This window comes from Melopsittacus undulatus, chromosome 3 (assembly GCF_012275295.1).
Source record: "Melopsittacus undulatus isolate bMelUnd1 chromosome 3, bMelUnd1.mat.Z, whole genome shotgun sequence".
Classification (NCBI taxonomy): Eukaryota; Metazoa; Chordata; class Aves; order Psittaciformes; family Psittaculidae; genus Melopsittacus; species Melopsittacus undulatus.
In genome coordinates, this window is record NC_047529.1 from 91,709,090 (window position 1) to 91,735,218 (window position 26,129).

At 36.3% G+C, this 26,129-nt stretch overlaps 1 protein-coding gene across 1 annotated transcript in view; it reads left to right on the top strand.

Annotated features, from left to right (window-relative positions):
- Positions 1–26,129, top strand: part of RYR2 (ryanodine receptor 2) — a 363,651-nt gene that overhangs the window by 161,932 nt on the left and 175,590 nt on the right. The window contains exons 11-19 of the mRNA XM_034060766.1: positions 391–465; positions 3,802–3,958; positions 6,160–6,324; positions 7,841–7,962; positions 10,983–11,166; positions 11,944–12,079; positions 18,294–18,389; positions 25,160–25,278; positions 25,712–25,845. Of these exons, the coding sequence (XP_033916657.1) occupies positions 391–465; positions 3,802–3,958; positions 6,160–6,324; positions 7,841–7,962; positions 10,983–11,166; positions 11,944–12,079; positions 18,294–18,389; positions 25,160–25,278; positions 25,712–25,845 (1,188 nt within the window). The remainder of the gene's footprint in view (positions 1–390; positions 466–3,801; positions 3,959–6,159; positions 6,325–7,840; positions 7,963–10,982; positions 11,167–11,943; positions 12,080–18,293; positions 18,390–25,159; positions 25,279–25,711; positions 25,846–26,129) is intronic.

The following is a 26,129-nucleotide window of genomic DNA, read 5'->3' on the forward strand; positions in this document are numbered from 1 at the left end:
GATGTATGCAGTGATCACAAATATTTATAATAATTTTTGTTAGATTCTAGAAATACAGTAATTATCAGGCTTTTAATAAAAAAACAATAAAGAAATTCTGGATTCTCTATAATTAAAAGACTAAGAAAGTTGTCCAAGCAAACACTGTATAAATCTTTTTGTTATGAATATCGCGATAATGGATGCTGAAGGAAATAAGAATTTGAGTAATTAAGTCTACAGGCTTAATTGATAAAAGCTAGTTTTGAGTCTGATAACCTTTGAATCTGACAGTTGCAATAATTGTTTTGGTGGTCTTAAAATGAGAGATGCAGTTAAATGAGCAAACATATATGATGAATTCTTCCAACAGAACTGAGCATTTAGTCTGTGCCTTTGCTTGGTTTTCAGAACTGTCCATTATGAAGGCGGTGCTGTGTCAATTCATGCTCGTTCTCTTTGGCGACTAGAGACTCTAAGAGTTGCGTAAGTAAAACCTCTTTCCAAAAAAGAAGTTTGTTGGCAGGGCACTTTTTGTATAGTGAGAACGTTCCTATAAAATCAGATTGGTAACTATAAAACCAGACTGACAATACTAAAATAGTCTTCAAAAAAAGTGCTCTTTATCACTAATGGAATATAAAACAACTTCCTATAGAGAGTGCATGTTAATGAACATGTTGTGCCTGGTTTGATTTTTTTTTTCTGAAGTTGTTACAGCTGTCAGTGAATTCACAATTTATATTTTCAACACATGTATGTAACATAAACAGAACTGTTTCCCTGGAAATAATAATTCATGTGTGCCACCCCTAACTTATTTAAGCCACTTGGAAGACGTTAAAAGCAAAAATTTATGGGAAAAAATGCTACTTTGCATTGTTGGAAGTATTAGAGTGTTTGCATTGTTTATTCAGGTAATTACACTGTAAAATTACACATAAATTGTATTAAAATATGTGCTGTGATAAAATTTCTAGTGGCTAATAAATGAGTGCTTTTAGAGATTAAATTAGAGTAGCTTAGGGCAAGATTGCACTCTAATGATGCTGTTTTTTATGTATACATGTTATTTATTTAGATGATGTTAAATGTCATTGATAGGGCAGTGAGATTTTACCTTTGGACTAAAATTGACCTTGAGAGTGCTTAAGTGACAACAACGAAACTGTGGAAGGATCTTTTTATTTTCCTTATTACATGTACTTCCCTAATAAGCAGTGGTACTGGTACAGTGTGGAATTTTAAGAAACTACAGGTTTTTGTTAGGGCTGTCATGTCTCAGTTTGACAGACACCTGATACTTTTGAGGTATAAATATTTGAGCATATAGGACTGAGAAATTCTGAGAACTGTCAAAACAACTAAGCAAAGGTAGTGGTATTTTTTCTTTTTAAGGAATGTGACTTTCTTACCATGAGGAAAAAACAAATAAAATCCCAATAACACTCTCTTTTACAAGTGCCTCACTTCCCTGTTTTACTGGATGATACTCTAACGGCTGTATACATTCATTGCTGAATTGCAAGAGCATTACTATTCAAACAAATGCATAAATTTGTAACATAGTGTATGCATACCTTAAGTCATCCATCACTTCTAGTCCTTCCTAGAATAACTACAGATATAACATTAATTCTGTTAGCTTTACATTATTCCAATGGAATAATTGTTTCTGAACTCTCCTCAGTAGTGGAAAACTCTTGTAAAAATTGCCTGAGTAGTCTGTATGCAGTCGTGTAGACTGCCTCTTGGGATGCTAGATACTATTGCACCAAAAGGTGACAGGAATCATATTCTCACACTGCAGAAATTAATTTTTAGTAGTCAGAAATGGCTTCATAAGATACTTTCTGCTCAAAAGGGTAAGTGACCATGAATTGTCCTTTTTCCTGTCTTGCAGGCCTGAGCTACAGTAATGGTTCAATTGCACTACATTTATTATTTTCTTTTTCTTATGGTCCGTATCTTTTGGGTTCAAGATAAAATTAAATCAGACTAGAGAAAAGGCAGCTCCCAGGCATGGCCCATCATTTTAAAGGTGCAGAGCTGATGTATTTTGCTAAGACTCAACAGTACAATAGCTGAGATTCCTGACCTGACATTTTACTTAATTGAGAAGCAGAAGTTGTGCTAGAATACTTACACCTATATGTGCTTTTGTGGACTATACTGACTTCAGTGGGTAGAATCCAGAAGAAAAGACATTTCTAACATAGAAAGCTTCCATATTTCCTTCCTTCCTAAATTGAGTCCTATCCTCTTGACCTAAACAGAAGAAACTAATTTATGAAAGAAAAATATTGGAGGGGAAACCCAGAAAACCTCTTCATTCATCTGGCCTTTTAAAAAGCAATGGCTGAAAAGGTTTAGAAGTTTAATTAGTGAAGTGTAATAAATACTGTAGTAACAAAACAGAAGCCAGGTGCTGCTCTTGCATTTTAAAAACTTCTGCTCTTTAAAAATCCTTGCCAAATTGGTTTTGCATACTTGGCATGCACTGTGGCCAGCTCTTAATAAGACATGCTTTTAAAGAAATGGATATTTGTATTGCATAGGTAGGTGCCTTAATCTACTACATATATGCGTCAGGGAAAACACAAATGTCTTAAACCTGAGTAAGTTCTAATTTAAGGATTTTAAGACCAGTATCTGAATATTTAAAAAGCTTGAATAAAGACTTTTTAAGTTTTTACATATTGTTCCTGGAATTACTTTAAATGCAAGTGAGAAGACGCAGTAATACACAATTCTGATATGGGAGTAAGTTTACAATCAGATTACATTCATAAGGATGTGTTTGTGTATTTCACTGATATTATGTGAACATTTTTTGATAATTTGAAGCCATTTCAAGCCATGGTGAGTATAGAGCGTTGTTAGCATTTGTGTATCAGAACTTCAGAACCATGGCAGTATGTTGTAACTCCATTATGATAGGCATTTTGCAAAGACAGAATAAATACACGATTTCCTCTCAAGAAAGTAGTGCACACATACATCTATGGTGTAAAATTTTTAATAAATAAAATGGAAGAAAGTTAACATGAGATCCAAGAAAATATCCCAGCTAGGTCAGTTTTTCAATATAAGGAATATTTAAGAAGATTTCAGAATATTTGAGGAACCTTTGTGAAATGCATCCTCTTTAGTAACCCCTACACAAGTTTATCTTTGGGGTAATTGGGAAGAACAAACTTGCCAATTTAAGGCAAGAAGTTAGTAACCTGCAACCTGTATTTCAACTTGGAGAGTTCTTGAGGAGCTCAGATGCAAAATCTTTGCCTTTCTTCTTTCATTTCCTCCTATAGAATATGAACAATCTGGGCCATTCTTGGCTTAATAGTTTTGAACTTTTATTTTGTGAGAATTTGCATTTAATTTATTGATTTATCTAGCTATTTAAGTAGTATGCCAAAAATAAGTGTGCTTAAAGCGTGCTGAATTCTGAAAGGAGAGTGCTCTGGGAGAGTGAACAAACCTCGCTGCTGGTAGGTAATATGTTGAAGAGGGAACTGGCAGATCTAAGCTCATTGTATACAGCATGAGCCTCCTTTTCCATAGGCGGTTTGTATCTTCTCTCAAGAGGAATTCAGTCTGAACCAAGAAAGCCTATGTGAAAGAAAAGATTAAGATTATTAGGAGAGTTTTATAGACGATAACCACAAAATATCTATTTTGTTGATGATAATCTGACCTGTAGAATGTTATCCTTTTACCAACTAGTTAGCAGTATCATTTACCTCAAAATATTTTTGCCAATAATTAACATCTATGTTTTGCTCCAAAAAAACCCCAACCATTTCCTATGAACTTTCTTAGGTGGAGTGGAAGCCACATTAGATGGGGACAGGCATTCAGACTAAGACATATAACAACAGGAAAATATTTAAGTCTCCTGGATGACAAGAGTCTTCTTCTTACAGACAAAGAGAAAGCAGATGTAAAATCTACGGCATTCTGTTTTCGGTCTTCCAAGGTATGGAATCAGTGCAGCATTAATATAACTACTAGTAATGCCAATCTCTTCAGTGAGGAAGGTTGGCATTTAAAATTATTTGCCTGTTTAGCTCACAATGAATGTGAGATCACCTTGTATTCTTGTATGCATGGAATCAAAACTTTTTATGAAGAGCATATCCTTCTGGAAAAAACCTGGCCTATTGCTCAGTAAACATCTCTATTTCCAGTGCTTTTTGCTCCTCATTACCGAGGTGGTTTACAGACTGTTGCAGAAAACAGCTGTTGTTTTTTTTTTTTTATTCTAGTGTAATGAATGAAGATTTTTAATCCTCATTTAGAAAAAGTTGATGGTCTGAGAATGAGCTTAGACTGCAAATAAAACTAAAGCTGTTCTTTGTAAATGTGCTGTAGCAAGAATTAGCAGATGGTTATGTAATGATGGGTCATGGGATGAGTGTAGTGGGATGAAAAATTGCATCACCTAATGTCTGTACCAGTATGCAATTATTAAAGGGTGGCCTGGTGATTTCTGATGCTTTTAAGATCCTGATTTGCTCTGACCAACTATTTTACAGTAGATAATGAGATTGACTTATATGACTTTCTCAACTACCTGCTGTTTATTGGCATGAATCCAGCACTCCATTCAAATCTTCCCTTTTATAAAAAATTTTTGGTTCCTGTCCACTCCCCAAGAAGGCTCAGTGTCTTAAAGCTCCCAAATGAATACTCTTAATGCCTGCTTTTGTCACACCACCACCCAGCTTTCAATTTCTCTCCTTTTTTAAACCAGCTTTTACTGTATGCTTTCCTGGCTGTGATGTTTGTTTTGCAAGAAAGGGCTAATTTCAGAGTGACTGAATTCAGTCTGGCCTCTAAACCTACATGATGAGTTGTCCGTGTACTTAAATGGGTGAGGGAAGAGCTCTTGTTTGGCAAATTGTTAGCATTGCATTTTTTGTCCTAAGTAAATTTAACATTAATTCTAATTGTAATGAAGATTTCAGTGTCAACCCACTTTCAGTTTCTGTAATAGTAGCATTTAAATAAGGTACAAAATAATATTTTCAATTAATAATCCCTCATGTTACTGATGGTGCTTTATGAGAATTTGTTAATTCATGTGTTCATATCTGAAGTAATTAGTTGTGTGGAGGAAGACCTGAAAAAAAAGAAAATTTTAAAGTGTAAAAGCACAGTATGTTTCACACAGGTTCACACTATCTTCGAGTTATGAAGGCAATTAAAAAGACTGGAGCTTGAAATCAGGCTGTTATTTCTTCATGTGCTGGCAGGACCCAACCCATTTTTTCCTTCAACATCATTTGTGTGCAATGTCCAAATATAGCTAGCTTTTCAATTTCCAGCTGTTACTACATTCAGCTTATTTGGGTTAGCTTTTGAAAGGATTTAATACAACATTTACAGAAAAGATATGAATAAAATAATGAATTAATAATGAAATAGAAGCACTTGGTAACTTGGTAATTGGCATCAGATGTATTAGTAAATCAGTTATTGCCATGTATCAAGGTACAAGATTTTAATAAGAATTTTGGTATTTAAGGAATCAGGCATTTACAAGATAGTGAAATCAACATCTCTATGCAGAAACTGTTGAATTAATGAATATATTCTATCTAGAAGTCTAATGTTATGAAAAGTAATAATAAAAATTAATAAGAATTTCACCTGATAATTTTTTTAAGTGCTTCAAAATGTATTAATAATTGTAAGGTGAAAATCTAGTTACATGACATTTACCTTTACTTAAGAAATGTTTAAAAAAACCCCTCTAATAAACTCGAGATTCTTTTCTGTTAATTAAAAAAAAAACATTCTTTGTTATCTTTTACAGTGAAGCTGTCTCCCCAGATAATTAAGGCATATACATGTGTATCGTATAATCATTCGCATTTCTTGGCTGTAGTAAGATAGAACATTTAGAATTTTTGGTCTCATTATTTGTAACATTACTTTGAGGACCTGAAGGAAGTGGCTTGTCTTCTGCTGCTGACAGGAGAAGCAGAGAAGCTCCATCTTTTCCTTGAATGTTTAACTAAAAGTTATACTTTTGCTATCTTAAAATAATTTAGTTAAAGAAGGATCCCAATTATTCTGTTAGGTCCTGTTCTGGACAATTGCTTAGTATTTAGTATTTTATAAAAATATAACATGATAATTATTGTTCTGGTATACACTTTTTTTCTTCTTCAGGAAAAGTTGGACATAGGGACAAGAAAAGAGGTGGATGGAATGGGAGCACCTGAAATAAAATATGGGGATTCAATATGCTTCATACAACATGTAGATACAGGATTATGGCTCACATACCAGTCTGCTGATGCAAAGTCTGTAAGAATGGGTTTTGTGCAGCGGAAGGTAAGGTTATAAATAGGAATGATTTTCATTCAGTCATAGTCTTATAGGGCGAGGGGGGAAATGAGGGGAACTACCAGAGACAGCTAATTTCTGTGTTTCTGTTGTTATAAGCATGTCTTTGTTTCATTGTGAAAGGTGATTTTTTTTTGTTGTTGTCGTTTGTTTGTTTTTTTAGTCACATATTGAAATGTTATGTGATGTACTGAATTCTTTAACCCACAAACTGATAAATCTGGATATACTTGATGCCAAACTAAAGTATTAGTTATAGCCTGTAGAATATGCTTTCTACATTTCTCTGTAGAAAATTCTTTCTTCGAAGTGCTATAGTTTGGATTGAGGAAGCTTGTAGTTCAAAGTCTTTTTCCTTGTGGCACATGTATGACCTTTTGGGTTGGAATGGTCAAGGCTTGAGCCCTGAGGGGTTATTAAAGGATAACCATGGCCAAACAGAATGCTAGTTCAGCATAATAAAGTTGGAAAAAGATTCCTTTACAACTTAACACATCTTCCAGAAGCTGTATTTGTGGTAGTGTTTATTTTAAATGTATAACTTTGCAGGAAATGATTTCTCAGCAAGGAAAACATGTTTTAGCCTTATTTAAAAAAGACAAAATGTGATGCTTATCCACACTGTAGTATTTCCTAGGACTGTTTTCCATGCCAGAATTTCAAATCTAGAGCAGGCCTTATAATTGTACATAAATATATTCATATATAAAATCTATCTGTCATATATGTATATATGTACACACACATATTCTATAAAAATATTTTCTATAAAAGTATGTATCTAGAAAACTTTATATATGTGTAAAATGTAAGTTATAATACTAATATAATTATAGTTGTAATACTTGTATCTAAAATTATTCAAAATAAGATAGGTTGCTGAATAATTTAGTAATGTAAATAGTTCCTGTGTTGTGTATATGACAAATAAAAGTTTTTATCTAAAATAGTTTAAAATTTTTATATAGATTGGATTGAATACCTTTACAGCCACAATGACTAAACATATAAAGCTGGAAGTTATTGGTATTGACTCAAGGCACAGTCAGAAGAGAAGGCTATTAACATCCTTGCAAATCATGACAAGTAAAGAAGACCTGTTTTGACCTGTATTTTAGGGATCAGCTACAGTGCAAAGGAACTATTTTTGAGGTTAACAAAAAAAAAAAACAAACAAGACCTCACAGACTTTTTCCTTTTTCTTTTTTTTTTTTTGTTTGTTTGGTTTTTTTCCTAATGAAGTATATTGTTTATAGAAGCTGTGGCTTTGAGATTATTATGGCACTGAACCTGCTGGCTAAGTACAAGTATGTCACTGGACATGAGGAAGTAAAACATGGGACTATTAGTATTTAATGAAATTCTTTATCTTTTTTTTGCTGTGTGTGTGTGACTTCATAATTCCCTAGCCTGTCTTACTAGCTTTTTTTTTCGAGGTTTTTTACCTCTTATTTGTGGATAATATTTCCTTTTGCAGTGGCTGCTTCTTATTTTTGTATTGCAGGCAATAATGCACCATGAAGGTCACATGGATGATGGTTTAACATTGTCCAGATCTCAGAATGAAGAGTCCCGTACAGCACGTGTCATACGTAGTACAGTCTTCCTTTTCAACAGGTTTATAAGGTGGGCTTGTAAATTGATCTTTTCATTCTATTTTTTTAATCTCTTATTTTATTCAAAGTGGATGTTAACACAACAGTGAACAATTTAGCCCTCAGAACAAACACATGAATCTTTCTCAAACCAGATATGTGCAAGTTCTTTATGTATTATCAGCAGAGATGTCCTTGAGAGGTATTCATCAGTGTCTTTTCTCTATCTTCTAATACTACTTTATTAGTCAACCTTGATTTGAATGCATAAACATACTCAAAATTCAAATAAACCAGAGATTTTTTTTTCATGCTAAAATTTGCTATAAGTCATGCAGTGCATCATTTAGCTCTTCTAAGTATGGTTTTTAAAACAGCTCTTCTGTGAAAAACCTGAAAGAAGGAGATAACTGTATAAAGACACAAATATACTGAAGAGGTTCACAATCTCAAGTAAAATTTCTTAAAAGTAACAAATTACACCTTCCTACCCACCCATTAAACTTTCTTCATTTGTTTCCTTATAATGATATTTGCTTTTTTAATATTTTACTATGTATAAAATGCTTTCTCTCATAGTATTGTAGCCATTTAAAATTCTGCCAGATTTATGCAGTTGCATCTATCTTCCTACTCCAAATGTCCTCCTAAACAATACTGCTGAAATGCTAATTCTCAAATGTTTGTGATTTTAGTAATTAATGAAAAGCCCCATGAAAAAGATGATATGCAGTAAGACTATATGGAATGATAAGAATTTCACAGAAACTCATTTGTCATAAGAGAAGACAATGTGGGAGATGGTGACCTGAGGCAATCATGTCAGTGCACAGCCAAAGACATAGCCAATTGACAAAAAATGGCATTTTTTTGGAAAAAACAAACAAACAACTGAACAAATGAAACAAACAACAAAACAAAACAAACCCCAGCATTTACTTCAGGTACTTAAATAAAAACAGATTAAAATTTCAGTCAGGAGAATTGCCTATTCTTCCATTTAAAAGAAATGCAAGCCCTGGGTCACTTTGTAAATAATACATTTTCTTGGAAGCTTCTAAAAATGCCTTAAAAGATAAGGACAGAGAAAGGCAATTTAATGGTTAGGTTTCACAAATCAATGTACTGCTAAATTACAGTGGAGATTTTTATGGAGTGCGCAGGGAGTCCAAGGTAGTGTTTAACAATTTAGTTTTGGCAGGATATTACACCAGGAAGAAAGAGCTGATCTGGAGAGGATCAAAATTATTCTGGTTGGTGTGTGCCCCAGTTCTTTCCCACAAAGTCAACAGAAAAATTGCACTTAACACTAAATATTATGCATTAAAGATAACTTTTGTAGCTATCTTATGGAAAAATTGTGTTACCTGTTCTAAGAGATTGTTATTCTTCAGCAGCAAATATTCCTAGTGAATTAATGTTTCCTAAATTTAGAAGTTTTCCAGCTGTAGTTCACCGTTTGAGATGAACATGGTAGTTAAAAAAAGAACAAAAAAACCACCAAACCCAAAAACATAACTAACAACAAAAAACCCAACAAAACAAATAAGAAAACCACCCCAACAACAAAACCCCATCAACAATTATGAAACCCACAACAAAAAATCCCTAAACCCAAATAAATAGCACTTCCCTTTCCCCCTTCAAATACTTACCAAAGAAGCAGAGTATAAAACGGGATCTTCTGCTGCATATCATGGCCAAGAGGGGAATCCTGGGAGTGAGCAGGGTGCTGTGCAGCTCAGGAGGTGAGGATGGTTGTGAGTGAGGTTGCGGGGGGCCTTTGGTGACCATGTGGACATGGCAGGCTCCTCTGCCAGCTGGAGCTCAGTGGTCTTTAGGTAAGCATAAATGGAGTCACTAATGGAAACAAAAAAAGGTTCTCTACTACCTGGGTTTTACTCAAAAATTTGCTAGTAAACACGTTTATACAATCGCACAATTGAGAATGAGTCAAAAGAGAAATTGTGAGTGTCAAATAAGCTGCCTCCTCATGCTCCTCCTGATTGCGTGCCAGCAGGGTGGGCTATTCCCTTCAGGATTGCTCCTCTCCCAGCACTTCCGGGACCTGGCTGGCTCCTGCACAGTTTCAGGATCCGCTGGATCTTTGCCTCCTCCCTGAGGATGGGTGTGATGTTCACAGGCCCTCAGCACCCCTAGTTTCTCTGCCCCTCATGGCCCCTCCTGCTCTTTCCAGAAGGTTCCAGCAGCCCTCCTGCAGCACCCTGCTCAGCTCTTGCCCACCAGCACCTTCCTGAGGGGAGTCAGAGAGGTGTGAGGGAAAGCCCTTGCCTTCTGCGTGGTTCCTGGTACTAGTGAAGCCTCAGCCTTGGCTATAGCAGCCCCATTTTAAGAAAGATGAGGTTTAAATGGAGGAGAGGGGTGTATCACAGAAGAAGGGAAAGCACAGTGCTGAGGAAAAGTTGGACTATGGGGCCTGGGGATTCAGATAAGCAAGGGGCAGATGCAACATGGATGAGAACAGTCTGCCCCCCTAATTCTCAGAGATAGTAGTCATACACTACTAAGGTTGAACTGGAAGGTTTTTTTTAAACAAAAGCCCTTTTTTGAAACAAAAAGGCTAATGAAGTGCTGGGACAAATTGTGTGGAATCTTCTAGCACTGAAGATTGTTTGAGAAACAGGATAGAGACATGCCTGAGAGCCCCTGTGGACTAGCTGGGCCCTCTGGCACCGTAGGATTGGTTCTTTGCCTTGTGGCTTTTCCAGTCTCATGATGCTTTGAATTAGGTTTACAGGAGTTCATTTTCATCTTTTGGTGTGCCTCTTGGTAAATGTGTAGGTAGAATATTAAAATGTGTGTTTTGGATTTCAGAAAAAATTAAGAGAAACAACATTTTTGATAGCTCCCAGTTTATGTTTGGGAAGAGAGAGGTGGATCATTAAGTGGAGACTAGGGCAGATTTAAATCACAGCTGTCAGAAAATGAGTTGAGCTTTGGCTCAACAAACTGCTTTTAAACCAATAAGGAAGTTTACATTATAAAATAAATAAATTTCCAGCACCCAGGAGACTTTTCATCTTCTTGTAGGGGCCTTGACTCTCTCAGCAAGAAAGTGAAGTCTTCCACTGTCGATTTGCCTATTGAGTCAGTCAGTCTGAGCCTGCAGGACTTGATTGGCTACTTTCATCCCCCTGATGAACATCTGGAGCATGAAAACAAACAAAACAGGCTCCGAGCACTGAAGAATCGCCAGAACCTCTTCCAGGAAGAGGTACTTATCTCTCTGTTTTGCTTCTGATTTTCCACCATGTTTGCAAGTATTTTTTCAGCATCTGTAGCATTGATGTGTAGTCTGGAGTGTTTGCTTTTCTTTTGGGGCGGGGGGGCTGTTGTGTTTTGGTTGTTTGTTTTTGTTTTTTTTTTTTCTTTTAAGAGTCAAAGCTATTTGCTACATTTATAACCACTTTAGATCTGTTGGTTTTCCTGTGTGTTTGAAGAAATGCATTTAAGGCCTTACATCCTTTTCCCTTTTTTAAATAAATAAATAGATAAAAATTTATAAGACCTTGTGCCCTGATTTCTAACTATAATAATTACATACCTACATGTTAATTAGTTTCTTCTGTTGCAGTGTAATCTCTTGATGCAAAAGGAGGTTTTGGTTTAATAAGCATGGGTCAAATATTTTGTTTAATTTTAGCTGTTATGGTAGTGATAGTTGCCTATAATTAGACGCCTACATGCCTTGCAGAATGGAAGCTTGCCCACAGTTATAACTGGAATATGTTTGTTTGTTTTTTGTTTTTTTTTTTTTTTGTGTTTCATTTTACCTATACTAAATGGTAAATTTTTATTATCATAGGGAAGCAAAACTTTTTTATAAAGATTGCTTGTTCGACTCCCATTGTCTGACCCCATGTATATATTCTTGTGTTATGCATATCCTGCCTTTCATGTTTTGTTTTCTTAGATTTCTGAAAAGCTTATGTATTTACACCTAAACAATACTTTTTTTTTTCTCTGACAATCTGAGCCTTTCCATTTTTAGGGTATGATCAACCTTGTTCTTGAATGTATTGATCGCTTGAATGTATACAGCAGTGCGGCTCATTTTGCAGACGTAGCTGGGAAGGAAGCTGGAGAAGCATGGAAATCAATTCTGAATTCTTTGTATGAATTACTAGGTAAGACATATGAGTTACTTGGATTATTTTAGCTCAATATAAACCTCAGATGAAATATATACCTGTTTTAGTGCAGGAGAATTTCTGCTGTGAAGAAATTTAGGATACAAATTAAACAAGATTTTTGCATTTCCAGGTCCTTGCATGTGCTTAAGAATAAAACACACTGAGAACACTCTTAAATTGTGATTTTTTTTTCCTAGTAATATTTATTATGATAAATAGCATGTTTCTGACTTAAATGATTGCTTTTTCATTTAATCATATTACTAATGTATCATGTATACTGCCCAAAATCATGTGAATAAAATATATGTGAATATATAATTCCTGTGTGAAGGAGCCACAACACTGTGGACAGTTTTGTAGAAGGCTGTGGCTTTCCACACATCTGAGTGCAGAACTGCACCATAAATCTACAGCTTTTATACCCAAAGACCCCTCTTAGTTAGTAATGACCATTGACTCCAGCACTATCCTAGATTACTCTGTGCCGTGGAAAGGTACACTCTCTTAGATGAAGTAATCATGAAGAACGTTGTCTCTAAATTGGTGAGGTTGTCTCTAAATTAGAGAGACATCAATTTGATAGGTGGACCACTCGGTGGATAAAGAACTGCCTGGATGCCCACGCACAAAGAGTTGTGGTCAATCGCTCAATGTCCAGCTGGAGACCAGTAATGAGTGGTGTCCCTCAGGGATCTGTGTTGGGACCGATCTTGTTGAACATCTTTGTCAGCAACATGGACAGTGGGATTGAGTGTGCCCTCAGCAAGTTTGCCGATGACACCAAGCTGTGTGGTTCTGTTGATACGCTGGAGGGAAGGAATGCCATCCAGAGGGACCTTAACACACTTGTGAGGTGGGTTGATGCCAACCTTATGAAGTTTAACCATGCCAAGTGCAAGGTCCTACACCTGGGTTGGAGCAATCTCAGGCACAGCTACAGGTTGGGCAGAGAAGAGATTCAGAGCAGCCCTGCAGAGAAGGACTTGGGGGTGTCGGTCGATGAGAAAATGAACATGAGCCAGCTTCAGCGTGTGCTCGCAGCCCGGAAAGCCAACCGTATCCTGGGAGGCATCAAAAGGAGCATGACCAGCAGGTCGAAGGAGGTGATCCTGCCCCTCTGCTCTGCTGTTGTGAGACCTGACTTGGAGTATTGTGTGCAGTTCTGGTGTCCTCAACATTAAAAGGACATGGAACTGTTGGAACAAGTCCAGAGAAGGTCCATGAGGGTGATCAGGGGACTGGAGCACCTCCCGTATGAAGACAGGCTGAGAAAGTTGGGGCTGTTCAGCCTGGAGAAGAGAAGGCTGCGTGGAGACCTCATAGCAGCCTTGCAGTATCTACAGGGATGCTGGTGAGGGACTCTTCATTAGGGACTGTAGTGAAAGGACAAGGGGTAATGGATTAAAACTTAAACAGGGGAAGTTTAGGTTGGATATAAGGAAGAAGTTCTTTACTGTAAGGGTGGTGAGGTACTGGAATGAGTTGCCCAGGGAAGCTGTGAATGCTCCATCCCTGGCGGTGGTCAAGACCAGGTTGGACGAAGCCTTGTATGGCATGGTTTAGTGTGAGGTGTCCCTGTGTATGGCGGGGGGGTTGGAACTAGATGATATTAAGGTCCTTTCCAACCCTAACTATTCTATGATTCTATTAACTTGTCTACATGTAGTCACTACCTTCTGTAGGTATCTAAGTGTTGGTTGGTATCCTGGTCAAATTTTGGATTAGGTAGTAGCATTTAGTCACCTCATTTTCTTGCTCACCAATTTGAATTGCATGTTTTATGTGGCTCATTATATGGGGTTGTTAATCCACTGCTATAGCTGAGTTCTTAGTTGGTCTACAAAAGGAAATCTTGCCATCTAAGAGATCATTTTGTCACTTCCTTGCTCTGTCACATAGGTATGCCCAAATAATAACCTTAAAATTGACCTTTTAAATGACTGGAGACAGTTATGTGTCTTTGCCGATTAGCAGTCCTTTCTGCAAACTGCTGCTTTCTTTCTGTAGCACACCAGCTCTAATGTGAGGACCTGATTGCCTTTAAACTTGCATGTGTTTTGGCAAAAGCTTGAGTTTGGACGAAGTCCTGGTGCAAGATTGTTTTCTTACTCTGCAGTATGTATTACTTATACTAAATCTCACTCCTGAAAAATTTGGTATTGAAAAGATCTACAAGTAATGTTATGATTTGTGTCAATTCCACTAAAAACTCCACAACTGCATACTGAGTTTGTAAAATGAAGTGAGTCAAGTGGTTAGCAAGCACCCAGGTTAATGTAGTGTGTGTGTTATTATTCCTCTCTTCTGTGGTTGTGCATTGTGAAGCATGATTACATAGCAGTTTTTCTATAGGACCCATTCCTTATTTAGTGCTCACATATTATTGGTGTTTAAAATAATTAGTTTTCTCTTTGCCACTCAGTGTATGCTGTTGAGCCTTATTTATTGTGACCCTTTTAATTCATGGTGGGAAAACAAAGCTATTATATTGGAGTAATTTTGTGCCGTTTATGATTAGTAATCTGAATAATCTGAACTATTAGTAAGTGTTTTGTTGGAAACTTAGGTAATAAGCCAAATAGTTGGTATTATTTCCCATTCCCTCGGAGGAACAGGTACAGAGGAAACTTCAGGTAAAAAGACTCTACCAATGCTGGTTACAAAATTGAGCTGTGAGAGCTGACCTTTTTTTAATCCTTTTGGGTTTTTTTTTCAGAATATTCAGCAGTATTTTATGTCTGTAAGGCATACCGAAAACTTGCCTTCCTCCAAATTCAGAGGCACAGAAAATGAAATTTTAATGGCATGCTTCACTTCACATAAGCTGTCCTTACTACCCAACAGCAAAGTGAGGGAACTGAGCAGGAGCTCTGTATATAGTACTGTTACAGTGTTTTTCAACAGTCATAGTAGGTTTGTCATCTTGTGCTCCTGAAGAAGAAAATAATCTTGGGGGGTGGGGTGAGGGGGAAGGAATAGCCAGTGTATAGTTAGCCCTTCATAAACCAATGGGGTGTTTCTGTCTGGCCCACTAAGTTTTCTGTCAGAGGAAACAGAAGTTGACACAGCATATATCATTGTGACAACCAGAACCCCTTTCCTGTGATCTTTCAGAGCTATGAGAAAGCTGGCTGAACAGTAGCTGCTGTCACCTAATGACAAGCTGTTAGGGTAGAAGGGGCTTCCTGTGGCTAAGACTCTGGTTGAGGAGTTGTTGAGATCTACCACCTCAATGTAGTTGAAGATTGTAGCATGATGCATATGTGCAGGTTGCAAGGGTGACCAAAAGTGGCATTCTTCACTTCTCTGCCAATGTCTGTCTTCCTTCAGAGCTCTGTGGTCTGTTAAAGAAAACGAATAAAATCTTTCTTGCTGTTTCCACTGTATTTCAACAAAACAACCCTGTGTAGCTTTGACTGTCTTCATCCTGGCAAGCAACCAGATTGTTCAGTCTGGGTTTCCTGAAGGTAGCTCAACCATTGGCAGGCAGAAAAGGTTGCAGATTTTATCTCTTAACAGTTAAAATTTGTAAAAGATGCATGAAATGAAACTAAGCTTTCACACTGAAAATGATACTTAGTGTGAGCTTTCTGTCACAGTTGTACTAATGTTACGTTTTGCCTCCCTCTGCTTCTCTCTATACTCACTCTAATACTGTATGAATGCTTGAAAATGTGACATTCTGTAATGTGGTTTTGGAGGATGTCTGCTTGTCCAGTCCTGAGACAGATCACAGAGAAGGAACATTGGTAAAAGTTTTGCGTCTTAATCCACCTTTCAGATCATATATGCCCATTAAATAATTATTTTTATTTTTATTTTTTTAAGGTGATTGTCTCATGTATACTAGGGGTAGTTATTTGATTTGGTAAGTATCAATTAAAGAAGTTGAGACAGGTATTACAAATATTTAAAAGTATCCAGACTAGGTTCAGAGAGTTAATGTCTCAATGTAACAAGAGATTAAACAAATGAAGCTGTTACAAAAACTGCACTACATCTATGAATAATCCTACCACAGACTTTTATACTCCATCATCTACATTCTAAAAGGTCATCAGTTCATTTCATTTAGCTCAGGATGGGGGAAGTAGTGTCTTGACTGCTGAAACATTTCTTCAAGTCTGAAATTTCCAGGTGTCAAGTCCAGAAAATTCCTTCTGAAAGAGTCTACTTGTCCTGCATCAACTACAGTTTCAGTGGATTGCTAGTGAGAACAGTTCACAAGCTTTTGTTGTCTCCCCAGTCTCTATGCTCCTCCTGCCCTCTTATGTTACTTCCCAAACTGTATTCTCTTCTGACAGCTAACACTTAAGAAGTCTGGTTTTGATCTGGCTATAATGAATTTGAATGTTGCTCTGTTCTGAATAATGCTGGAGCTGTACACTAGTTACTTGGATGACAAATGGATATTGCTTGCTGAGTCTTGTTTCAGCAAACAGTACTTCGTCTTTGAGTCTGTACATAAATGAAAGTAAACTAATGCCAAAATTCGTGGCTTTTGGCATGTCACTGACATTGTGATGTATTTCACTGTGACAAGAATGGAGGCATTTAAAGACTGGATGGTATCATGCAGTTCAGAGTAGTGAGCAATAAAAGAAGCAACTGTTGGATATTGTATTTTGTTTTCAATATTCAGTGGCTGGTGTACCTCATTTAATGTAGAGCTTTAACCACTTAATACTAACCTTTCATGAGCTTCTGAACTGCATTTATGAGACCATCTGTGCCTTATTATTGCAAATGAAGTTACATTTACTGGTGTCATGTTAAGCAGTGAAACATTACTGCCTTCATTTTATGTGCATACCTGAAGCACAGTGAAATTACATGGCTTGCCTATAATCAATAAAAAAGTCCCTTGCAGATACAGGTGTTCCTTAGCTCTAATCTGTGTCCTTTAACTAGATGCTCCTTGTTTTACAGTTCCCAAGTATTTTCAAATAATTATTGTAATGATTAATTAACTGTGTAAGATTTCAGGGTATTGGTATTTTTAATCATATAAGACAGCAAGAGAAAGGGGTTTTTTTTTGTTTTGCTTTTAAGGGTTGGGGTTTTTTTTTTGAGTTTTTGTGTGTGGGTTTTGTTGTTTGTGGGTTTTATTTTTTTTTTGTTTTGTTTTTTGCAATGAAGCAATTGGATTGTGATCTCTTTCCTTATGGTACAGAACTGCCAGTGCACAGTGCAGTGACTTGCTTGTAATTAACTCCAAGATTGCTTTTCCTCTTTGCAGATACAGTTTCATGTCATCTTTATGTCACAATCTGTGAGTTTAACCTTTTACAAATGAAACAGCTTATAATCACAGTTGCAATATAATATAGTGAATTTCTGCAGCAACAATGTATAGATTTTAAGGGGCCATTGCTTTTAGCAGGACCAAGTCTCTGCTGCTGAAAATAACCATTGAAATTTCAGGTTGAAATAATTTGTTGGGAGAATTAGAAAGCAATCTTGAGAAATGCAAGTTTTGCCGTTTCACACAAAACCCAGAAAAGTTAGTGTTTCTTTTTTTTTAGTAGAATAGATACTTCTCTGAGAGCTTGTGTGCATGCACATATGTGCAAATGTACGTATTCCAGGACAGGGCAGGCTTCTGAGTGCCTAGTGTCCAGTGAGATTTCCAGTGAGCCATACCCACACATCGGTGTGTGCATTTGGTCTACTTTAATCTTCAGCTCAGAGCATGAGGATGAAATAGTTTCAAACCAGACAAGCAGTTCCTGGACATCTATCTTGTTTTAGTTCCTATTAGTCTTGAACAAAGGTATTCTATCACTAGAAAATAATTTACCTTCATCATCTATTTTGTCATCTATTGGCTTTCATTCTGCTCTTCCAATATTTCCTGTCATTACAAGACAGTTTCTGTTTTACAGAAATGTATTTCTACAGAAGAAGCTGACTTTTATGGTGACAGTACTGGCTACTTCATCTAGAGCATTTTGCAGGGATTACTGAAATGATTCTAAAGCTAAAATAATTCAAATTCCTTAAAGGTCAATTGGATGCCAAGGGTATTTCTTATGCTTCAATCTAACTATCACTTGTGTTATTTAAATTTAAAACAAGAGCATCAGTAATTGAAAGATTTAGAATCTGTCTTACTGTATCTTTCCTGGTGAGACAAGACAAGGATTCTTTTAATTTAAATGGATGTATAATTTTGGTGATTTGTTTTTCTCTCTTTTTCCAATAGCGGCTCTGATTCGAGGGAATCGCAAAAACTGTGCTCAGTTTTCTGGATCTCTTGATTGGTTGATCAGCAGATTAGAAAGACTGGAAGCCTCTTCTGGTATGCTTTTTAATATTTTTCTTATTTGACCAGTTTTTCATTCTTTAAAATTGGTGAAGCAGTTGGATTATGATCTTTTGTGAATACTTGTTCAGTTTAATTATCTTCCTTAGTAAAGTAAGATTTACATTTGTAATGCTTTTACATAATTATTTCAATTGTAGTTCTACCTTATGTTCTGGCAGGTTTTCCTTTTCCTTGACCACTTGATTGTAATGTTATCTTTTAATTCAGTCAATCACACTGGTTAAACAGCTGTTGAACAGTTTCAGTTGTATTAGGTTGCTTTCTTTCTAATTCTAGTTCCTCCCCTTCCCTTCTCTTTGGAAGTCTGCATGTTTTTCAGGACTTGGGTCAAACTGAATTATAATAGTTTAGACAGACACAAATTCTTTAAGCTAGCCTGTTTATTTTCTTTGATATCACCTAATGTCTTTTATTCCTCCTGAACCACTATGTTAACCCCTTAGTGTCTATGAGATGCAATTAGTCTCTGTATTGCTGAAAGTGCATGTGAAGTTATGCTGAGCTGTACTGTATGTGTCCGTGAAATGGCAATCTGGATTCTGATTCCTTGGAAGCGATCTGTTCTCAGTAAGCCTATTTTACCAACCAAATACATCATATTTTTAAAATTCCAATTAATTAAAAAAATAGATAAAAAATACTGCAACTAAACTCAATCAGAAAATGTCTTTGGACTACATTGGAAAATACACTTTTTGAAGAGAATAAGTAGTGTGACCACTGCAGATTAGGTGAATGTAAATAAAATCATAAGAATTTATCTTGGTGATTTACAACTCCTGTTGGCACTGATAGCTTGCTACTGTGTAACTCCTAACTGTCTCCAGTATTTATCAGGCCACTACAGTTTGATTCTGTAAACAGCTAGCATTAAGGAACCTCTGGTGAATGTATCTCAGTTATTGAAATGATACTACGACTACCTTTCTACAGTTAATAATGTTGATTTCATAATTGATATTTCATAGGCGCCCCATGTCACTGATATAAATACAAAGATTTTCTTCTTTTCCCACATGAATACTTAATTACTGTTATTTTCAGCATGAAAATATGCCAAAATCATGTTGTATAGGCATCTAAAAAGTACATAGTAATCAAACTTGGACCCAGCAGCTAACAAAGTAGATAAAATAGATAAATATTAGATCTGTACTCTTAAGATTGATCTTTCAGTCTCTTCAGGCATGCTTTGCATGATGGTCTTTACATAAGGATGAGAAACGAAAATAATACTGTTGGGAAGAAATGTCATTGCAGCCTAATTCCTCTCAGCAATCTTTCACAGCAGTTGCTGTATTTTAAATTTTTGTCTCTTGTTTTCATCTCTCGGCAGTTCATGTGTGCTTTGCTTTGTCTTTAGTATTAATACATATAATTTTCTCTCCCTCCCCCCCTCTTCTGTACTCTGCTCTTATCCAGCTGGAGCTGTTTCAGAGTTAGAGATTAAGAAATATTTTCCATTTGCAGTTGTGACTGTTCTGCATTCTGTATAATATTTGTTACTGTCCTGTTGGAAGATGGCTTTTTCAGAGTCTTTCAAGTCTTATTTTCTGTAATTATACTACACTTGAGTTCAAAAGGCAGGAAGGCATGTAGTCAAACTAATGGGCAGGATAGTTACAACAGTGAAAACAATGTAACACACCTTTCTGTTTATGTATTTGTTCTTTATTGTCACCATCTTGTTATTTTATTGTTGTGTGTTGTTTTGTGAGCTGGAAGGAACACAATAATCTTCCTTTCAATAATAATTTTTAATTGATTGCAGAGTTGTCCTCAAGAATAAAAATTTCCTTTCTCATGCTGTTCTTCCCACTCCTGAATCATATTTCTGCCATAGATAGATGTGCCTTTGAATTCATTGGCATATTAAGAGAGGAATGTCAGGAAGGGAGTATGTCCGCAATTGCAAAAGTTCTTTGGTTTGTATTAGACTAGCAGATATCTGAAAAGAAATATCACATACTTAACACAGTTCTCAATAGCTTTTTACTGTGGCATTAATACAAGAGTGATATCCTGCTATTGCTGAGCATCCTAAATAAAAATTGGAGTTGTCTCAGACACCACATACCATTTGGCATATATCTTCAAGTATCTTACCTTGGCTGTCATCAAAGGATCAGCATGATCATGAGAACAGGTGTGTCCTATAGTAAACAAAGCAAATAAGGTGTTTGTGTTCCCTTCAGCTTTGCAATAAATATTCATGTGCATTTTGTTTATTTGCCATAAATCTGTTCTGAGATGAACAACAGCATGGACAAATGTTGTCAAATGTCAGTGGTAGGAGTGTTCGTCCCTCTCAGAGCTAAGAGTGAGCTGCCATGGTGTTTGCTCACTAATTGGTAAGATCTTCAGTAGGTGACTGCAGATGGAAAGAGCAGTCATATGTTGATGCTTCTCTTGGAAGTTTTTTTTATGTCAACTCTTCGGACAAGCAGAGAGTTTAGAAGTCAGTTATTCTTTTGCAGTGAAGGCTGGTATAGAGACTTTGAAATGTTTGCCTGTGTAAGCCCCTCCAGTCAGCAATGTTTTATTGTTATTTTTTCAGGGTTTTTTCATGTTTTTGCTGCAGAACTATGGCTATAGGGTAGGGTAACTGTTTATGCTCTGAATCACTGAACTGCTCAAGATATGAGGCAACAGGAACATATGAGTCTGAATCTGTATCATTACTTTAGTTTTCAGCTGGTGATACAAACAGCTGCTTATAGCACTGGTGTCTAGTTAGAGATTTACTGACCATCTTGTCACTGTAGCTAGTGTATTAGGTGTAAAGATCCTAAGTCATAACTGAACAGTCATGTTGGTTTACAGCTCTGCAGCTGATCATCTTGCTTCCATGAACATTTGAGTAACAAACAATTTAAACTGAAAGAAGCATTTAAAAAATGTCAAAATTACAGGCTAGAGCTTCTCTTCACTGTGGTCACCTCTGGTGGGAGAACATTCATCTAAGAATTTTCTCACAACTATACAGTTGCATGGATTTGACTACAACCTTCTTAATTTCAGTGTATTTCTCAAGTTGTTCATGGTGAAATTCTTTCCTAAGAAGAGGCCTAATTTTACATCTAAAACATTCATGGCTAAGTTTTTCAGAAATAATGTCAAAGTTTGCATTCAACTTCTGAAGGTTTAAGATTAAATCTGTTACGAAAGCTCTAAGAGGGTTGTGCTATGTGGTTCCTGTTATGTATTAATCACAAATTAAAAATAAGGCTTGAAAATGAAAAGGCAAATGTGTATGAATGCGCCATCCCTGGCAGTGTTCAAGGCCAGGCTGGATGAAGCCTTGGGTGATATGGTTTAGTGTGAGGTGTCCCTGCCCATGGCAGGGGGGGTGGAACTAGATGAACTTAAGGTCCTTTCCAACCCTAACTATTCTATGATTCTATGATATTATAGCAAGGTATGAGATGAATTCTGTAAACTGCAAAGTAGTCTTGACATTGTAGTTGTACTGCTTAATGAACCTCAGGACATGCTGCAAAAATTCTGAAGGTACTAATATCTGCAATGCTAGTTTGTTCTCTGTTTTCTTAAGGAACTAGGCCATTTGAAATCCTTCCCCATATGTTCTGGTAATATAATGTCCATGTTACCTCCAAAACTGATTTTATAATTATGACTTTTTCAGGTTTTGAGAGAGTCAGTTATACAAGATGCTAATTATGCTGTGCTTTAGTTACCTTGAGAGGCACAGTAGGTTCAGCTTTTAGTATGTAAATTTGCTTCTGTGATTTTATGTGGGATGATTGCTTGCCAGATCTTAAGATTTATATGGCTTGACTGGGGTAAGGATAGTCACTGTTTAATTTACTGTGTTAGGTCTACAATAGGGAGAAATACTGGATTATATTCTAACTTTTAAATAAGAATGCCTGGCTGCAAGTATTCATCTAAAATAATGAAATAATTTTGTAATGTAGACTGTTTCTGGAGAAGAAGCATCATGCTTTGTTAATCACACCAAAATTAAGTTGGCCATAAACATTGAAGTTGTCAGTTACATCTTCTGCAGGTGTTTTTTTGAGTGTGTTGTAATAAATATTTGATGCCATAACCTATTATCAGTAAGATACCTATTTTCATTTTTTTCTTATCCTTGAACTAAAAATGTTACGGAAATAAAATAAAGGTATTAAATATATAAACAGCATTTGTCTTGATTGTAAAGGTTAGGTTAGAAATGGATTCAGTTCCTGATCTTCACTGAAGCAAAGAAAATTAAGATTTGTATAAATGTGCCTGAGAGTAGACCAGGTTAGAAGTGAGATATAATAGGAGCTGAGTGAATAATGAAATGCAAATGTTTCAGCTGTCTTCAATACATAAATTAAGATTAGACTGGTCTTTCACTCTGAAATATATTCCAGATGGGATTAACAAATCCCACTGAAATTTTTGAGGCTTTAAAAGTAAGGTAATAAAAAAAACAGAATAGGGCAAATTAGCAATCTGATACCATCCAAATGGAGATTTTTGGAACCAGGTCATATCAAGTTCGAGTTTTTGTTTTGATTTTTTTTTTTTCGTCTCAAAAATGCTTCCTCAATTAACTCTTTAATTTTTTGGTTTGTGAGAGTCTTTATGGTCAGTTATTTACGATGTGCAAGACTATATGGTATTGTTACTCAGGAATTATTAAAAAAAAAAGAATATGCCTGTGTGTAAAAATTTCCCTGATAAATCAAATGCATATTCTTTTTACTTAAATTTGCATTTCTAATTTTTTTATTGTTATAAATTGCAAATCTTGTCCTTATTATTTACAAATTCAGAAAATCTCAGGTATATACTGAGGACAGCTATGTGGATGAAACCACAGTCTTTAAATTTGTAAACATTAGCTGTTATTTATGATACACAGTTTTTCAGTGGTTTATTCAAAACTACTGGAAATCTAATAGAAGAGCACTTACTGTCCTCTATAAGCTTTAGATTCAAGCTGTAATGTTAAAGTGAGAGGGAGGCAGCTGATCATCACAAAGACTGTTTCATATATATTTTCTGTGTCATCACACTGTCTTGGCACTGAGACTAAAAGCCTGTGTTCAGTTAGTAGTGATTTGGAATGTTTTTTTTTAGCTGATCCTTGTCTTATGTTGTAGAGGCTGATGATCTCTTACCAAAGATCAGAGTACTCTTACTGAGACAGTCCTTTTGTCTGATGACTTTTTTTCTCCACACCAAGGGGAGTTTACAGTGCTACATTTTTCTTTTAGTAAAAGAGAGCATGGCAAAGAGCAGGTGACTCTTTTAAGGATAATGATTCTTGATGAAAATGACTGCTGCTTTATTGGAATTGGAATTGCATTTAATTGTGGGACTGCTGGAGATTTAGTAGTTCTTACTTCCTTGCACTTTTTGCTCTTTTAAGAACATCGCTGTGGCTCTCAGTATAGCTGTTAAATACACAAAGAAATGATTTACAGTGGGTCAGTAGATGGGAATTACCTCTGCTCTCTGATTCAGAGGTATCTGATTCCATTAGTATTTCGCATGGTTTTCTAAGGAAAAAAATGGAAAACTGTAAATACAGAGATTATATTTTATGTTTATAATATGTATGCAGTGTAAAGTCTTCACCTTTACAATGAAAACTAATATTTTAACCATTTTGTTTGATTTTATGTTAGTTATCACATGATTTTTCTCCAATGTGAGCAGTTTAAAACAATAATGACAATAAGTAAGATTTATTTCCTGAAGGAGCCCACAGGCAAGTAATAAATTCAGGGTGTTTTATAGCAAAAGCATACGTTGACACCATGTCTGGAGGCTCAAGGTGGGGCTCCTTGGGGTGGGCTTCCCCAGGGTGGGCAATAAAAAAGGCACAGCTATTCCCAACAAACTACCCCCATCTGCTATGGGGGAAGCAAGTTTTTACTGATTACAGCATAAATTTGCACAAATAACTGCACCCAGCAGCTCCTGCCATGGTGATGTGCTCAGTCAGAACCCATGCTGCTTGCTTGCTGTGATGGACATCGCCATGCCAGCCCCAAGCCCAGGGGTGTAAGGGATGCTCCTCTGTCGCCTTTGGTACTGCAGTATCCCCAGGGCAGTGTGCTAGAGTGAGTCCTGGCCCCATGGGGCTTTTCCCATCCTGCACTTGACTTTTCATAGAGATAATTATCTGTCACATCCCCCATATAGCTCTCTACAACTACCTGAAAAGGAGGTTGTAGTGGGGTGGGGATCAGTCTCTTCTCTCAAGTAACAAGTGATAGGACAAGAGGTAATGGCCTCAAGCTGCACCAGGGAAGGTTTAGACTGGATATTAGGAAAAATTTCTTCACAGAAAGGGTGCTTAGGAGTTGGAACAGGCTGCCCAGGGAGGCAGTGGAGTCACTGTCCCTGGAAGTGTTCACAAAACGTGTAGGTGAGGCCCCCAGTGATATGCTTTAGTGGTTGTCTTGGCAGTGCTGGAGTAAAGGTTGGACTTGATGATCTTAAAGGTCTTTTCCAAACTGTTGATTCTATGATTCTATGATTATTATTAAAATTGCAGATCAGTTTACTTTTTTTTTCTTTGTCACCTTTCTGATTTTTACTGCACTCACTTATTTTGAGAAATCTAGAAGTACATCAATGCTGGTTTTGTTTTGTCATATACAATGTCTTGGGTTTTTTTTAGACTATTCCATGTTGGTGAGCAGTATATTAGGCAGTATTGTGTGCAGTTATGATTTTACATGCACTTCGAATAATCTTTTATTTCCCAACCCCAGGAATTCTAGAGGTTTTACACTGTGTGTTGGTGGAAAGCCCAGAAGCTCTAAACATTATTAAAGAAGGACATATTAAATCAATCATTTGTCTTTTGGACAAACATGGAAGAAACCATAAGGTAGGCAATGAGACAAGTGTATTTTGATGAACATTTGTGAACAAAGCAAGCAGGTTGCTCTGTGTAGAAGTTACATTTAAAATACTTTAATTAAAGTATTCACAATTAGAAATTAAACTTTTCCTAAAAGGCATATGAGCAGTTTGAGGAAGCCAAGGGGAATGTGTCTTCTTTTTAATAACAACATTGATAAACACTAATTTAAACACCAATTCTTAAGGGAAGTGGAAAGAATATGTCTTGTTAGAAGAATTTTAGAATTGTTGTAAAATAAAACTACTATGTTGGATGAATTACATACATACTTGTCTTCTGGTAACAAGGTCTGTAACATTATATTGCATGAAGTAACTCACAGTAATTATAAAAATATGAAAAAATATTTGAAAATATTTTAATTCATTAATTTATTTACTTATTGTTTTTTTCCTAGGTTTTGGATGTTCTATGTTCCCTCTGTGTTTGTCATGGAGTGGCTGTGCGGTCTAATCAACATCTAATCTGTGATAATCTCCTGCCAGGAAGAGATCTGCTCTTACAGACACGCCTTGTCAACCATGTGAGCAGGTAAAAAGTCACCTCATATATTTATAGAAGAAAAGTGTATTGGTCTTATGTGATAAAACATGTTACTTTATAAGCAATCAGTTCAGTGAAGTCTGCTTTTATACTGACTTGTGTTTAGCAGCCTTCATTTATTCTTTTTTCCTCCTCCTGCATTCCTTATACCATAAGACTACTGTGTGCTGGGGCTGGCTTAGAGGTATATTTTTCTGACTAGGCAGCTGTTTGTAGACAGAAAATATTTATAGAATTTATAACCAAATCCAGTGGAGAGATGTGAAAACGAG